The 16,562-nt window shown below is 38.6% G+C and overlaps 1 protein-coding gene across 1 annotated transcript in view; it reads left to right on the top strand.

The window, feature by feature from the left end:
- Window positions 1–16,043, top strand: part of EDARADD (EDAR associated death domain) — a 16,269-nt gene extending 226 nt beyond the window's left edge. Inside the window, exons 2-7 of the mRNA XM_014307903.2 lie at window positions 825–906; window positions 4,075–4,136; window positions 5,341–5,380; window positions 8,336–8,424; window positions 11,242–11,287; window positions 13,772–16,043. Of these exons, the coding sequence (XP_014163378.1) occupies window positions 825–906; window positions 4,075–4,136; window positions 5,341–5,380; window positions 8,336–8,424; window positions 11,242–11,287; window positions 13,772–14,148 (696 nt within the window). The 3' untranslated portion in view covers window positions 14,149–16,043. The remainder of the gene's footprint in view (window positions 1–824; window positions 907–4,074; window positions 4,137–5,340; window positions 5,381–8,335; window positions 8,425–11,241; window positions 11,288–13,771) is intronic.
- Window positions 16,044–16,562: the final 519 nt, after the last annotated feature.

Raw genomic sequence — 16,562 nt, 5'->3', positions numbered from 1 at the left:
GGCGCTCATCCCGGGCCGGGCGGAGCCGGGGCCGCGGCTCCTGGGAGCCAGGTGAGGAGCGTACACCCGGCCGGGTGGAAAAGAGTTTTCAAGTTGCTCCCTTCCCCCTCCGCACACGCCAGTTAAGTACGGTAATAATTTATCATGTGCTCTGCTGATGTGATTTAGTGTAACTTGTCTTGTCAAGCCTGCTCCAGTATTTAGCGTGTTAGTTTGCGCTAGTTAACAGCACGTTCAAAATACCTTTTTAAAAGGCGTTTTCTTAGAAGCCCAGAGCTCGGGTGGCTACGAAGTCCACGTGCATTAACTTACATGGTAATGGTGCAAATGACTTTTAAGCACCTCACCTGTGGCATGCCAGCATCACAGATTTTTCCATGGCTATCTGCTCAGACAGGGACAAAGTTTTGAGTAATTGACAGTAAACAAAAATGCACAAGTGCTGAGGGACTTGGGCTTTTCAGGGTACTGAATAGTATAATTCTAGTATAATTTGCCATAGCCTCTTCTCCTATTCAAATCTAAAATTCATATGCCTCTAGTCAAAGCAACATTTTTTATTCGGGTTTAGTCAGAGTTCATCTCTATGAGCAACATTAGTGTTAGTGATTAATTGTTTAAGTTGTGCTAAGTTAAACTATTAATGTGTATGCCCAGCCTTGGTGTGGAAAAGGTCTTACATGCATGGTTGAACTATGTAACTACAACCGATCTCAGGTGCTTCACTCACTACTGGTGGTGTCAAGACTTGCAGAGTACAACTGTAACAGAGTGGAACACTGTCTCTGCTACTTGGTGCTTTGTGAGCCCCCTCCTGCTTAAAGGTCAAAATCCTGAGGTCTCTAAAACTTGCTTTAAGACATCCTTCCAATGCAAGGGTGAAAAGCAGAAAAACTGTTCGCACTGGTAAGTGCAGAGCATCGCATCCTCATTGTAGCAGCGGTATTGGGCAGAATGAAAAGGTGGGCATTGGTACAAGTCTGCTGCTCCTCTTGCAGACTGGTCATACTGAGTGGGCCCTGGCAGAGCTGTGGCAGCTGCTGAGCAGCATGCAGGTGCTGCATGGCAGAAATGAACCTCAGGAGCAACCACTGAACCTGATTTGTGTCTGTCCGAGTCAATGTGCACATGTTGATTTATGTCCATCTGAGTCAACTCACTTGTGGCTCCCTGCAGAAGGGTGGGGAAGTAAATGTGGTCCAGTGTCTGTATCCTGTTGGGGTGAGTACAGGGTAGTAATTTTGTGAGGGATCCCAGGTAATGTTGTTAAAATAACTATGAAATCAGACAGTCAGTCAGATGATACCCTCAGTTCCTGTTGGCCTTTCAGCATGCAAAACTGTGCATGGTTTACATCTGAGATAAACACAGAACTTTCCTCTTTACTGCTTTATGCACCTGTGTCCAGCTCTATGACATGAGCTGTGGAATGTTGGGGCAGATGTGTGTGGGAAAGGGAGAAAGGACATTCAAATTGCCTTATTCACAATAAAATACTAGCTCTGTGGTTTTCAGATTATCTGCCTACTATGAGTGATCAACAAGACCCTGGTGAATCATCTGCAGCCCAATAGGTGGAGTCTTTAATCTTAGGTGCAAATATTCATACACCTCCGTGCCACTTATAAAAAACCTGGGGACTTGGTAGTAGTCTGCAGCCTAAACAAAACAATGGAAATTACTATTCTTCATGAAGAACTATTAAATAAAGGGAAGCAACTGAGGTATAGAAAATGAAATACAATTTAAAAATACTTTTCAGGATGGATGCTAAGCAAGAAAGATGCAGATTCTCATGACTGTGTTTATGTGTGAGACCTAGAAAGCAGGAGTGAGAGGAGGTACCACCCTTGTACCCCGTCACCTCTTGTAAAGATACCCTTGGGTCTATCAAGTCCTTGTTTCAAATGCCTGTTTTCTCTAAGCTTCTCCAGTTTTTTCAGTGCTTCCCACTGGGTTGTGGAAAGTAAGTTACCAGTGTCAAAACCTTGGTGGTGAAATGGAGATGTAACAGAGAAGATGGGGACAGAGCCCTTATATAGCTGCAGTAGCCAATGAGGTTCACCAAGGCTTGGACATTCTATGGGGTCTGCCTTCACCTGCCTCAAGGCTCCTCTTACAAGGGAAAAAGGAAGTTCTGGGGGTTGTTTTATTTGTTTGGCTGGTTCCTATTTTTTTTTTAATTCATCTAAGAATCTGTAAGGAGGAGCAGAAAGGCCTCCAGAATAAACCAACAATAAGGTGCATGCTTTGCCATTGGCTTTGAGTGGAAAATAAGGAGACTAAGGATGCCTGGGCTGGCCTTCTTCCCTAGAGCCTTTCTTTTGCTCCCAGTGCCTCCTTGTTTTTCAGCTTTCCTTTACTGGGTGGGCTTCTCTTTGCCCAGTTCCTCTGCAGTTTTCCACTGCAGTTCCCACTAGGAGCCTCTATTTTTGGCCCTACCCTCAAGCAATGTCTTATGCCAGCTTATTGTATTTTCCCATGTCCCAGTGACTCTCAACTCCTCTGCATTTGAGAGTTTGTGCTGACTGTTGCTATCAGGGCAGGCTTTATCCAGAATATTTTGTTAATACCATGTTTCTGGAGCAGGGATTTCATATGTAGGAAAAAAGACATGTGACAAGAACATGGGGGTTTTGTTTGTTTGTTTTCCTCTTCTGCATATGGCTTCCAAATTTGCATTGTGAACAATGCTCAACTGCAGTTTCATAGGCCCCTGCCTTTTTTAAACATTCAGTGTGCAAAGACTGTGCTCAGCCCTTGTCATCTGATCATGTGCCACCTGCTTGGACAATGCCTGTGGATTTCCTGGGGGCTCTAGTGCTGAGAAAGGCTTTACATGGAATCTCAGGGAGGCCCAGGAACTGCTGCTGGTGGGGCTGCCTCACAGAAGCAGGAGGGAGCACAACTCTGATTTCCTGCTGCCACTTTTAAAATTTTCAGTTTATTGTGCTGTCTTGCATTGGTTATTGCTCCAGCTTGTTCTGTTATATTGAGTAGATATGGAGGAATGGGTCCCCAAATAAGCAGCTATACTAAATTTGAGCTGGTTAGAATAATGTCTGTGTAACTTCTGTTCTGTTTTGGGGCTCAGTGTTGATAATGTGTGCTTTGTAGTTAATTTCTGTGACTTTCTTCTAAATCTAATGGTTTTTATATTCCAAAGAAGGTAGTCGCCAAATACTGATTACAATCATGTCTTACTTGTTGCTGCTGGAAACTTAATGTGTACTTGCAGTAAGTGACTTTTAGAGTAAGAGTGACAAGAATGAAGATCTTACCACATAATTTAAAATGTTTTTCAATTTTTGAAAAAATTTATTCTTATCAACAGAAGAGATTTCTGAAAAATATGGCAGGATGATGTTAAATTATAGGAGTAATTTTGTGAATCCTGTCTTCTGTATGAGATTTGTTTCGGATTCTCTGTGCACTTGTGGTCAGTATCCCACTAGTATTTGTCAATTTAGCCATTGATGCAGAGGGGTTAACATTTCATGATTCACCTGCAGGTACTTTGAAGATTCATGTTTTGATTCTCTTGATATTAATATAGTTGATTTTTACTGTTCTCTTGTATACAAATAATTAATATTTTGCTCAAATATTTTTAAATGAGTGTTTTCAATTTTATATTGTAATCTGATGTTCAATCTAGTATTAATTTTTGTTGTAGTGGGTATGTTCGTTTCCTGTTTGAATTAATTTTTGAGGAAAAATTTTAATGCTGTCAATAGGAGAACAGAACTTAGCTTTTAGAAAATGTACTGAATTTTAGTATTTATTGCTGGCATGTTTTGTGATTTTTTTTTTTCCACTAAAGATACTTTGAGATTTTAGTTGAAGTCTATCTTTTGTTAGGTTAGAGTCGGGTGTCCTTATTACATGTAGTTTCTAATGTCTGTGCTAGTAGTTCTGACGTTTTGCAGTTTGTCATGTTTTCTTGTGGAAATATGACATAATGCATGTAATGGCTGTATAGTTGTGTTTTACCTTGGTCAGACCAAGAAGCAAAATATGAACTGGCAGAAATACTTTAATGACTATGCAGTGATAAAGTTTTCTTTTTTCCAGCTGATCATGAAGCAAAAGAGCCAGTGGAGGATACAGATCCAAGCACTCTTTCCTTAACAATGGTATGTGTTTCTGGTCTAGTGCAGTTGAAATCATTATAGCTCTCTATGGTTATGTGATGCCACAGTGAGAGAAAACATTCAAAGATGCTAATTCACACTGTCAGTGTATATACAAGATATGACTGCACAAAAAGCCTTAATAAATTAACCTGTGCAGTCAAAGTGTAAATAAAAATACCAACATGTATATCAACTGAACTGGATGGTATTATTAGTGAAGCTGCCCATGGGATAACCTTCAAAGGCTGTGGCTGTGACATCTCTTTAATTTAAAAAAGTCCCACAACTGAGAAAAATTAGCACTGACATTCTTCTGTCTACATAGTTTGAACGGATAAAATAACCCACCTAGGGCTTAAAATTTCAACGCTACTAAGCTGTTACTACTTCCTGTAGCTGAATCTAATAATGGAAAGGTAGGATCCAAGAGCAGTGCCTTAGGCAGGCCTGGCTGAGCCTCGGGAGGGACCAAACCGCGCCCTCTGGTGCTCGCTGGCACACGAGCACCGCTTGTGTCGGCATCTCAAACATCCCAGGCTCCTGCCCAGGTGGGAGTAATATGAAATTCTGTGAAAACTTTTTAAAATGTGGCTTTCTGTAAAAGACAGACCTACTGTCATGTAAGGGTGAGAGCCATAGGGAAGGAGGTAAATGTCAGATATAATGATAAGTGATGTCATGCCCTGGAATTAGTAGTTGTCTCTTTAAACTCAGTAATAACTGCTTCCTATTCCCTCTTAATCAGGTGTGCAAGTTTAGAGCAGAAGGGGAAAATATTTCTTTTTCTTTCGATGCAGTAACATTTTATTAAAAGCTTAATCTGCTAAAAGAATTTGCAGCCATGTCTGTTCCTCCTGGCATGCATTACCTTTTCAAAGTTATCTTGCTACTTCGGTGCAAAATTTCTTTCCTACACTCTACTTTTTCACTAAAAATAGCTTTAAAAATACCGTAGCAAAGCAGCAATCTCTAGCAATCTCTATTACTTCTTCAAGTGCTGATTGGCAGTGTTAGTAACATCTCAGTTTCCCACAGAAGAGTGTTGCTGTATCTGATGGTGAACAGATCAACTAGTAGCAACTTGAGAGATACAACTATAACTGTGCACTTACAAAAGTACATAAAGAGTATATAACTACTCTTTCCTCAACACAATTACACTCAAAATAACAAACATCTTGTGTTTCTTGCCTTTTTGTGACAGACAGAAAAATATCCTGTCCAAGACACAGGAGTACCTAAAGGTAAGTATTGTGAATTCTGTCTATTCAGATATCATTGATCTGTTGCTATCTGCAATAAAAACAGTGGTGTTACCCAACAGATTAAAATACTCATGCTTTTTCTACATATTTGTGCTTTAAATGTAATGCCCTCTTTACTTTTGAGGTCAATTTGGTGTGTTTATCTAACTTTTGAAAATTCCTTCCCAAGTTTAGTTTTGATCTTAAAGTCACTCCAAAAATATCATCAGAAGACCTGGGTTCTTGATCTGAAAGGAAAATACAGTGGTAACATTGAAAGACAGGGTTCAGACCACAGATAATAGAGACATCATGATGTTGGATGGTGACTTTGAAGGGACTACCAGTGCCTTCATGCTGTCAGAAATAAAATCAAGAAATACCTTCCAGGTCTTTTGCCTCTGACTGCATTCCCAGCCTTATAACCTGTCAACTCTTCATGCCATCTTTTGCATTCAGCTGGTTTAATACCATCTACCGGGGAACCTACTATTAGGTCTACTCTGCACAAGGTTCCTGCCTCTCCTTGCTGAAAAAGGAGTGAGGGAGTGCAGGTTCTGAAGAAAAATACATGGATTACACACAGTGAATGTCTTCCTTATGTTTCCTTGATGTATGGGGTGGGTTTTTTTGTTGTCATCCCAGGCTTGGCCATTGACTTTTGTCCAGGGAATGCCCTGGCAGGGGCTTGCTTGAGGAGCACTCTGCAGGTAATGTCTTCTCCATCCTGTATTGCACAGCAGGTCTGCAGTGGGACAGCCATAGGAAACCAGGCTTGTCACAATGGAAACTCGTGATGAGGAGTGGGAACAGTATATCACTGGGGTTAAAGAAAAGCTGGGCATTATTCTAGGGTTTGAGAAAGCCAGGCAGAGGAAATGAGTGCTCTTTGGAAGTTCTGCTCAGCAGGGAAGGATTGTGTGGGATGAAGTCAAACTAGTTTCTGTTTGCTTGCAGGCAGGTGGTTTGGTCCTTCAAAATTCTTTATTTGCACCAAAGCAATTACACTAGAACATTCTTTTCCATGTTCTGCTTTTTATTTCACCTGTGACATTAGATCTTCCTCAAAATAAATTAGATAAATTCATAAATTTCAAATTTGCCAGGGCTGTTTAAAGTCCAAAATTAAATGCACCTGATTTAAAAAGGAAAGCTAAGACATAAGTAGAAAGGTCAGCACTTTCTGTAAAAAGGAAGTACACTTGGTTTATATTTGATTTTCATTTTTGCTTCCTCTTACTAAGTGTAAGAAGATGTAATTACTAATATAGCTTGACATTTCCCCTTTGAAAGTGATACAAATACCTCTTAGTATTCTCTTCATTTCTGTAAATTCATTATTTCTCTGAGAATGGTATTTCATAGTTATTTCTATTAAAAAAACCAACTTAGAAGTATGAGTCTGTCAACTAAAAATTGTAACAGATGTGCTGGTCTGATTCTGTATAACAATTATGTTTGTTTCAGATTTAATGTTTGAACTGACAGTACATTGGTGAGAGGGGCTGTCTGTATCTTTTATTGGTCAATTAATTAATGGGCTGTTTTGGAGCCATAACTTAGTGAAGTTCTTGGCACCCTTTACTGATTATGAGATAAAATAGATTTGAGGGAACTTCTTATCTTGCAGAGGTTGCCTTAGTGTTTATCACGATTTGATAATAACTCTATTTCCACTCAAATATAGAATAAATTTCACAATTTCACACATATTCTTTTCACAGGTTTGATGCCCATGCTTTGCATTTTCAGACAGACTTTATTTTGGTTGGGTTTTTTTTTTTCTTTTTTTGTTTGGTTTTGGGATTTTGATGGTTTTGTTTTGTTTGTGGGGATTTTTTGGTGTTTTTTTTGGTTGTTGTTGTCTCTGGACCTAGAGTCATAAAGAATAATGATGATCCTCTACCAAACATTGACATCACTGGGGATGAAATCTCTTCCATCAGTCTTATAAAACCAGAAAAAGAGAAGAATAGTGATTTTTGGTTTTCTTTTTCTTGCAAGTGTAAGGATAAATTCTTTGATCCGGATCAATTTCTTGAGTGAGTTAAGAAAATATTGTAGAGGTTCTTCAATGAGATCTTGCCACTAAACAAACAACAAATGGAAACATACCAGTGCTACAAATGTAGTCACCCCCATGCAGTGTTCTTGTGTGTAAAAACATGTAGAATATAACCCTTTTTAAGCTTGTATTAATGGTTGGTCAGCACCTGACTCAGGGGAATTATGCAAATAGTTTGATGAGGAGGACCTTACTAATCATGCAGAGTGCACAAGGTCCACAAAGGGTTTATGTATCCTTTGTATCCCATTTTGAGGGCTGAAGTGATGCTTGAAAAGTTAGTAGAATTTGTGCTGTACTAGGGAATGCTGTGCCTTTCAGTGGACTCCCAGGGCTGTTGATAAACACACTTTGAAATGGATTATTTCAGTGCTTCAGCAAATTCCTGTGTAGTAGGAATCACTAGGATGAGTCCAGTTCACAAAGGGGCAGAATAAAAGATAAGTATTTATGCAATACTTATTTTAACTGTCATTTTAAGTGTGATGAGAAAAGCAAAACAAAAATTAGAGTGACTTGTGACATCTTCAGCCTATTTTGTTGTGTTGATGCAGTTAATATTCTGTAGTCAGCTTTCCGAAAGAACAACATTACTCTTGCTTTAAAAATAGTGTGATGTTTGTTTAGAAAACAACTGCTACTCTAATATCTAATCTCTGCAAGGTTTATATTTCTTCTCACAGTCATGCTCTGCATGACTGTTACAGACTCTGCTGACTTAACATTTTGGGCTTTTAATCCAGCAATTCTCAGCATTTGATCATGATATGGAGTTATATTTTTTATGCTAGACAACTATACTATAATTTATGGTTGATAACATAAATTACTTCTTACTATTTAAATTTGTGTCTGAGTGGAAGACCAGTGTTTCACACTCTTTGCCTTAGATGAGGAATACCTAACAGATCAAGTTACTTTGGAAATTGCATCTGTGAACATCAAGACCCTTACATCAGATTCTGGCCTAATACAACAGGTAAGAAAAATGATACTTGAACATGAACTAAGTTACTGCTGTTAATTCAGTAAGTATGTTAACAAATAAGTATATTTTCAGAATATATCTGGAGAGCACAAAATTATTCAGTAAAACAGACCAAAATTTGCTTTCTTTTCAAGAGTTCAATGAAGGGGGCTTTTGTGGAGAAGAGCAAAAAAAGAGATTATTTTATCATTAACATGTACTTTATAGTTTAAATAGGTTTTGATCAATGTATAGATGTTCTGAAGAAGAGCCAGCAAAGTGCTAAAGCTTTGTCATGCGTGCTGTCCCTCTGATGAAAATATTTCCTGGTGAAAATAAAGCCAGGCAGAGAAGAAGTAAGGAAACCTAGATTTTGTCTTTAGGGAGGCATTAGATGGTTTTTGCTTTGATTTTGGGACACTGCTCTTCCCATAGTTGAAACATTGTCCACTTTTTGTGACATCTTTCATGACCATCAGAAGGGCAATGATGAGTGACTCCCATGCTCCATGGTTATCATATTTCAAGTGAGTGTTTTTTGCTGAATTTCAAGTTGATTCTCTTTGGGTTGAGCAGAAAACTTGGAGAAGAGAAATGAATGAGCATTTTCCAGCAAGATGAAGAATTAAAAGGAGTTCCTAATGCCAAAGTCCCAGCTGAATTCCATCAGAAACAAACATGGGTTTGGTATGCATTTCGCAGATGATGGAGGTAACCATTCCTTCCCATCATCAAGAAGAGAGCATTTGTTGGCAACTTAGAATCACTATAAAGATAATTCAGTGTATTGGGGTGGTAATGGTTCCACAGAGCTGGAAAACTTTCTGCTTACCTGCAGACTGCACATAAGTTTATGGCTTTGATTAGACCTGTAGAGGATGATTGGATCTTCACTGTGGGAAAAAAATATTCTTGCTTAATGCCTTCATTTCCCTGGCAGTAACACTACATTGTCTTATTGCAATTACATTACAAGAAAATGATCTTGAATAAACTTGAGTGCATGTGACTTGATAAACTGGATAATGACTGATCAGTAAAAATATGAATTTTGAAAACAGATGTATGGCACAAGTAAGTATCACTACATTTCTTGGTACTTTTTGCAGTACTACCCACTTTTATTTTTTATCTCTCATAAGGCATGAATAGTGACATAAGGGCACTTAGGCATTGGCTTTCACAGTAAGGTTTGAACTTCAATGAATTGATAAAGTCTGAGAAATGAGGTTCAGTACAGTAGTTAAATGAATAGTATCTGCTTTTCTTTTTTTTTTTTGTGTGGATTTTTTGTTTTGTTTAGTTTGTTTTTTTTTTTTTTTAATTTGCTTATTTGTTTATTTTGGAGTAGATCTCTGGGGAGGCTGAGCTGTCCTGAGACGTTCCTCATTCTCCCCAATGAGTTACTCTTCTGGGAATTTTCTCCTTGAGGCTCAGTAATAACATTCTGCCTTTTTAAGGTGTTTGTTGGAGTGGAGACAATTACTATAATCAGGAACTTCAGATTTAATTTTTTTAAACTGTGTGTGCTCACATGTTGCCATGAAGGCCAACTTTGTGTTTAAAAAGCGTTGTCCAGATAAAGCTGTTGTGGCAGAAAAGTAAACTGCTAGAAGATGGCAGGGCTTATTCAGTTGCAATTGGCATGTGCAGTGTTAGATCTCTCTTGAGCAGACAGCAGACATTTTGATGTTGCATGTGTGGTCTTGCAGTTTTCAGGGAGTAAAGAAATACTGAAAACAGTATGCAAATTTTTCCTTTCTTAACAAAGTCTGTAAATATTTTGGAGAGAGTTCACCTTCTTTATAATTAGATCATGAATGCATGCAAGTTCACCACAGCAACTGAAATTGCCTGTATTCTATTTTTAGTGGGTTTCTGAGTAAAGAAGGTGTAGCAGGTTGGACTAGAGTATCTTATTACACTATATTGTTACCCATATATTGACTTTTGTTTGTATGCATAACCTGCAAAATTAAGAAGCCTGCTGTTTCAGAAGAATGACACAATACAAAAAGATCAACAATACTTCATTGCAGCTATCTAAGGGGAAAATCCCCTTCTACTTTCATCTTTAAATCCTCAACAGAAGAAAGCTATTTCACCTGGCTCCACACCTGCATAGTTAAAGTAAGGGCAGCTGCAGTTTCCCCGCAGTTCTACAATCGAGGGGCTGTCCTTCCAGTTTTTAGAGGTTGCTAACTAGTAGAATTTAAATGTTACAACGTGTGTTACAGTCTCAGGCTGCTAAGCAATTTCATTATGTTTGATTAGCAGACGAAACATCATTTGAGGGAATGTTAACTTCAAATAGGGGGAGGGTTAGATGTGAGCTGCAAAAATATTCACCTCCACCTGTTGTCTATAAAAGCTTCCTAGGTATGTAAAAAAGTTTGTAAATAAAAAAAATTCTCCCCTTTGCCTAGATCAACAAAACAATCCCTTACTGCTGGTTACAAAATTCTTGATTTTTACATTGCAAAACATTTTTAAAATCTTTTAAATCAAACTATATGTATTGTTAAATAACTTTTGGGTGTTTGAGAGTTAGTTAAAAGATGCAATGCTATAGCATATCATTAATAAAAATGCTGTTGTTCAGTGCCTACAACCAACAGGGCAGTTTTATGAGCCAAAGCATGGAAATGCTGCCTGAAAAGACTCCAGATTGTTAGCAATTCCTCAAAACTATATGTATATTCCCTGTCTAATTTTACAAGTAGCTGGGGATTCTTCTAAATAATCTCCTGCCGGTTGTAAATTAGTCAAATACTTATTCTGGTGTTCAGTTACAAAGTTTTATTTTTATATTTGTTTTTTGCTTTGTAGCCAGAAGACAAAGACACACAAAACCATACTGATGAATCACTTTCAGGTAATCTGTCAACTTTATTGTTCTCCATATTTTATTCCTAGGTTTTATTTGGAAGTGCTTTTTTAAAAACTGCTATTTGTCATAACAAATAACTGCCTGGCTATTTAGTGCTTATGGAGCTCATTCCCTTACCAGTGTCATTTACAGCTTCCTCTTTGTTCTAAGAAGATGGTGATCAATAATGCCGACCATACAAAATATGCAACTTGGGCTTTCCAAGTACATTTAATACCTCTGCCTTTGGAAGTGGTGTGTGAATAGCTGTCAGGAGAGAGCAGAAGCTGGCAGTAGGCTGTGAGTGCTTATCCCATCATTTGTGAGAGTTCTGCTGGGGAGGGGTGTATGATATACAATTCTCTTAGTCCAACAGTAAGAAACTGAGAGTTTCCTATTGGTAAGGCAGCTTGTCCTATCAGGTAGCATTAGGATCATGTGATTAGTTGGGTAGTGCTTGTCAGTGTCTAGCACAGGAGCACCTTAGAAAAGCAGGATTCTTTATGATGCTTTTGATAGTCTTCTGGATGGTATTGCACAAGAAGCAGGTTGGTTTAGTTTTGTTTACTTATATCTGTGCCCTTTTACAGAGGTGTTTTCTTTAGCCCTTCTTCCCTGTTTCTATTGGAGGAAAAACTTACCCTGGCAACCCTGCCAGAGTAAATAAGATGAATTCAGATAGGGTCCTCTCCTGTCCTGTAAGCTCAGCCAGAAATTTGATTGGATTATATTATATTCATTTTGCCTTGTTTGTATAAGTAAAGGTTGGTATGAAGGAAACAAGAAAGTTTTGTCTCACTTCAGCAAGTTTAGGGTGCACAAGAAGAACAGAAGAGTTAACATACATATTCCTGTAGAGAACAGCTGCAAAGCCTGTGGAATACCTGTGAGCTAAGATGTCACCAGAACATGTTTCCCTTTAACAGGGAATCTAAGCATTTGTATGAAGTTGTGTTTGCAGCGGTATTGTTGCTGCACGTCCTAACTTGTTGAAAACTTCAGAAGTTGTCCTTGGCCTGCTAAAAAAAAAATCTGATGAGCAATGTTACAAAACTAACAATAGCCTATTCTTTCTTTAAAAATAAAATAGAACATGCATGTAGACATTATATTCTGGAATTTTCACACAATCTGACAGTAATTACTGAAAATAAATAATTGATGTTAAAAAAAGGCAACAAAATCCCACAAACAAACAGCCTGAACAGATGCTGTTGTTCTTATGCGTAGGTGATACTAACTACCAGATTTATCCTTTGCCAGAGATACAGTTCAGGCCTCTAATACAGCACTTGTAAATTGTGTGTCACTGTTTTCTGTTGTTTTAAATCAATCTTTTGATTACTATCAATCCCTTTTTCATGGAGTTTCATCTGAAGTAAGACTAGCTACTTCCTGATTTCAAGCTGTGCAATCAGGCTGTAGCACAGAAACTTTATGAAAAGCTTCTAGGCTGGGTCCATTATATACTATTTGGAGACACCAGATTTTCCTGCTTTCAAGAAGGAGCAGAGAGAGTTAAGATCATATCTTTAGCCAAAATGCTCAGACCATGTCCCAAACTGTTGCAGTGTTAAAAGTCTCGGTATTAGAGTTTGACTAGAGGTATGACTCAAACTGGTTTTTATGTGGTTTAAGGGGTATTAATATATAATATAATCTGATAGCACCACATTGTTCCCAGTTTTGGGGGAGATGCTGACTATGGTGTGTAGGTGATATCTAAAAGGCAATTTTCAGTATTTGATGCAGATTTTAGAACATATCACCACCTCTTTCCACCAGCTTGGTATTTTTGTTTTTCTTGCATGTGGAGGTGTACGCACTTTATCCTTTTCTCATGCACCTTTAAAATAGACTTTGTTGGTAAAACAGGGACAGTTTTTTTTGCAAGAGCCCTTACAAAGCAAAGGAACATATCTACTTTTTCATTGTGTTAAAGTACTAGATGTTAGTTGTATTTGGATCTGTCAGCAGAGATTTTCCTGGTGCACATATTTCATGTTGTTAGGAAGGTAGCAGCTCAGAAATGCAAAACCTTTTCCTTCATTCTACAGCACAGATACACAAGATGCACAGAATGCACACATAATCCTATTGGTGATGTAAGTGGGCATTATGGTAGATTCAAGGAAGAGACATTGTTCCAAAACAAAAAAGGGGACTATCCCAGCTTATACACTGCATGGAATCCTGTGTATTTTCTGTAAAAGTATACATTACTTTTCAAAGTAATTTACTGTCTTTTAAAATTACTTCTTTTTGATTAAAGCCACTTTTGAATAGAGTGTAGTGAAGAGAGAAGTTTTAGAAAGTTAATTTAATGAGCTCTTCATGAGAAGAGGCATTGCATATCGCTATTCTGACTTTTTCAGAAGCAATTCAAAGAAACATAATACTCCTCAACTTTATATGCTTTTAACTTTTTGTTCCTGGTGATACCACAGCAATAGATCCTAATTTCTTCCCATGTAATGGTTTTCACTGCAGATCTCAAGAAAACCTGCAAGGAAAATGTCACCTGCTCCTTGTGCTTATTCCGTGCACCAACCATCAGTGACATGCTCAATGATGAGGACTTGTTGTACACAGTGAGGCTAAAGCTGGATCCCTGCCATCCAACAGTGAAAAACTGGAGAAATTTAGCAAGCAAGTGGGGGATGACTTATGATGAATTGTGTTTCCTTGAACAAAAGCCCCAAAGTCCCACCTTGGAATTCTTGCTACGGAATAGTGACCGGACTGTGGAGCAGCTGATTGATCTCTGTAAATTTTATAAGAGAATTGATGTTGTGAAAGTGCTGCTGAAATGGGTGGAGGAGGAATGGCCCAAGAGAGGGAACAGAACCTACCAGAATGACTTCTAGGTCAAAGAAAGTTGTTATTCTGTACGTGTTAAATGCTAGCTACCACTGATACATTGGAAGTTTCCCTTGCAAGAGAGAGAAAGCCTGTGCTGAGGGTTTGTATGCTGTGTAAGCTTTATCTACTCTACACACAATGTAAGCTTTATGCCCTCAGGGTTGCAAAGTTAACCTTCCAAAAGTGGATGGAATCATCCAGGTTGTGTTCTCGAGTCTGCAAATACCTTCAGTTTCTTTGCTGCTGTTCACCGCCTTCCTAAATAGAAAAGGAATGAAAAGGCCAGACTGCTTGTTTTATTGCAGCACTTGTGAACCATATCAGTTGTGTGCTGCTGTTATTGGGAAAGCCACAGTTAGAAGGAAGGTCTCTTGGCCTTATTGGTAGCCCTTCCACAATTTTGTATGTTCTACCTAGTAGAAGATAAGGTGGAACCTCTTTCTTCCTTTTTAGTTGTTTTTTTAAGCTTTGTGACACTGTTTTTGGCACAGGAACACCTCAGTGTTCCAGGCAGCAGTTTGGATCTGAATGTTACAATTAACTGAATATTCAACATCACATTTGAGAAAATTAAGTCTCTTATGAACAAGAGGAGACATTAAACAATAACAGATGTTAAACAAAATACTTCCTCACATGCTACTACATCATAGGCTATATATTTACTCTAAGAGAAATGTAACTCAGAGAGACTTTTCAACCCATAACCTTTAGGGGCCAAAAAAACCAATTAAAAGGCTCAGTGTTTAAAATTACTTTCCAAAGGTTTAAAGACACTGTACACTGTGAGTGCAGGTATCAAATCCCTCTCACTTCGCAGTGCGAGATGATGGCACCACAGGGTATTGTTAATATTGACTGTAACTTCCCTTTTCACAGGCTGTGGTTTTCTTTACAGTCCTGTGGGTTGGCCTGCTTTCTGTCCCACACCAAGGCAGTTGCAGTCTTGTGTGAAACTAGCACTATATATTGATTAGAGCCCCTCTAATGGAAAATGAACAGCTGAATTCACCCAGGTGGATGGTTATTAAAGCACTTACAGTGGTTTAGACTGACTTTTTTTTAAGGACTCTGTATGAATTACACTTTTTACATTTTAAATGTTTCAGAATTGGCCTCTTTCCTACAATTCTTCTGACATCTCAGACATGTAGTATGTACATAGGTGTATATACCCAAGCACTGGTCAAGATGTGGGGCAAAACTAGAACGGGGTGCAGGTTGATACACTGTTTACTTTTCTTGAGTAGAAATAACAAGAATTAGTAGCAAAGCTTGAGGGAAGTCTAATGCTGTATGCTGAGTTTCTTACTGTAAGAGTTTGAAAAGGGACCTCTAGTAATACTTTACTATAGATTCTGATATGGTTACAGAGGAACTAGAAGTAAAGACTAACATTTTCAAGTCAGGCACTTGTTCTGGACTGACATAAAATTAGCTTTGTTTTAGCAACTTCAAGAAGCTGAAAGTCTTGTTTCAGGGTAAAGAAATTGACCTAAATTTGAGGTTTGAATTTCTAATTTTTTTTAGAAAAGACTGGCATTTGTGATGAATTTTTTTAACTAATCCTCAAAAAAAAAGCTGCTACTCTTTAGAACTCTAGTTTTCTAGCTGTATTTTAAGGAGAAAATTTTACTGCTCTGTCTTGTTGGGGCTGGAATTTAAGTGTTTAATGGTTCTCTTCTAAGATTGGGTGTTTCCCAACAGCTCTCTGTCAGCTCATAACTTTTGCAAATAATCTTCTGTCTTGAGTTAGATGCTCTAGATTCAGCTTTGGGGACTATTGCGGTGGCTGGGCTGCCTGCTGCTTTCAGGTCCTGCACAGGCATCCACTGCTGATGTGCAAATAGCTCATAACGCAGCTTGTCCAACATAATTCCCACACCTTGGGCTGACTGCAAGCAGGATTTAGATTCATATGTCTGTGTGTTTGTCATTAGATGCTCTAGTTTCAGCTTTGGGGACTATTGCGGTGGCTGGGCTGCCTGCTGCTTTCAGGTCCTGCACAGGCATCCACTGCTGATGTGCAAATAGCTCATAACCCAGCTTGTCCAACATAATTCCCACACCTTGGGCTGACTGCAAGCAGGATTTAGATTCATATGTCTGTGTGTTTGTCATTCTAGAGCACGACACAGTACAAAAATACACTACTCCATCAAAAGGGTGCAAGAGAGATTTATTACAGCAACGTTGCTTTTATACTTCTTCAAGATGTTTATACCCATCCAACATACACATTCAGTGCCCATTGGTCATAAGAGAGAAACAAAGTTCCCAGTAGGTGATCAGGGAACTCTGTGAGCCAGCCAGAGTCCATATCTCTTAACTTTCTCTCCTTCATCCTTCTCCATGGTAACAACCTTGGTCTTCCTTCAGGAGAGATATGGGGCTTCTCCTTATCTTCAGGAGGCCCTTG

Source organism: Geospiza fortis, unplaced genomic scaffold (assembly GCF_000277835.1).
Source record: "Geospiza fortis unplaced genomic scaffold, GeoFor_1.0 scaffold381, whole genome shotgun sequence".
Taxonomy (NCBI): Eukaryota; Metazoa; Chordata; class Aves; order Passeriformes; family Thraupidae; genus Geospiza; species Geospiza fortis.
This window is presented reverse-complemented; position numbering and strand designations above follow the sequence as displayed.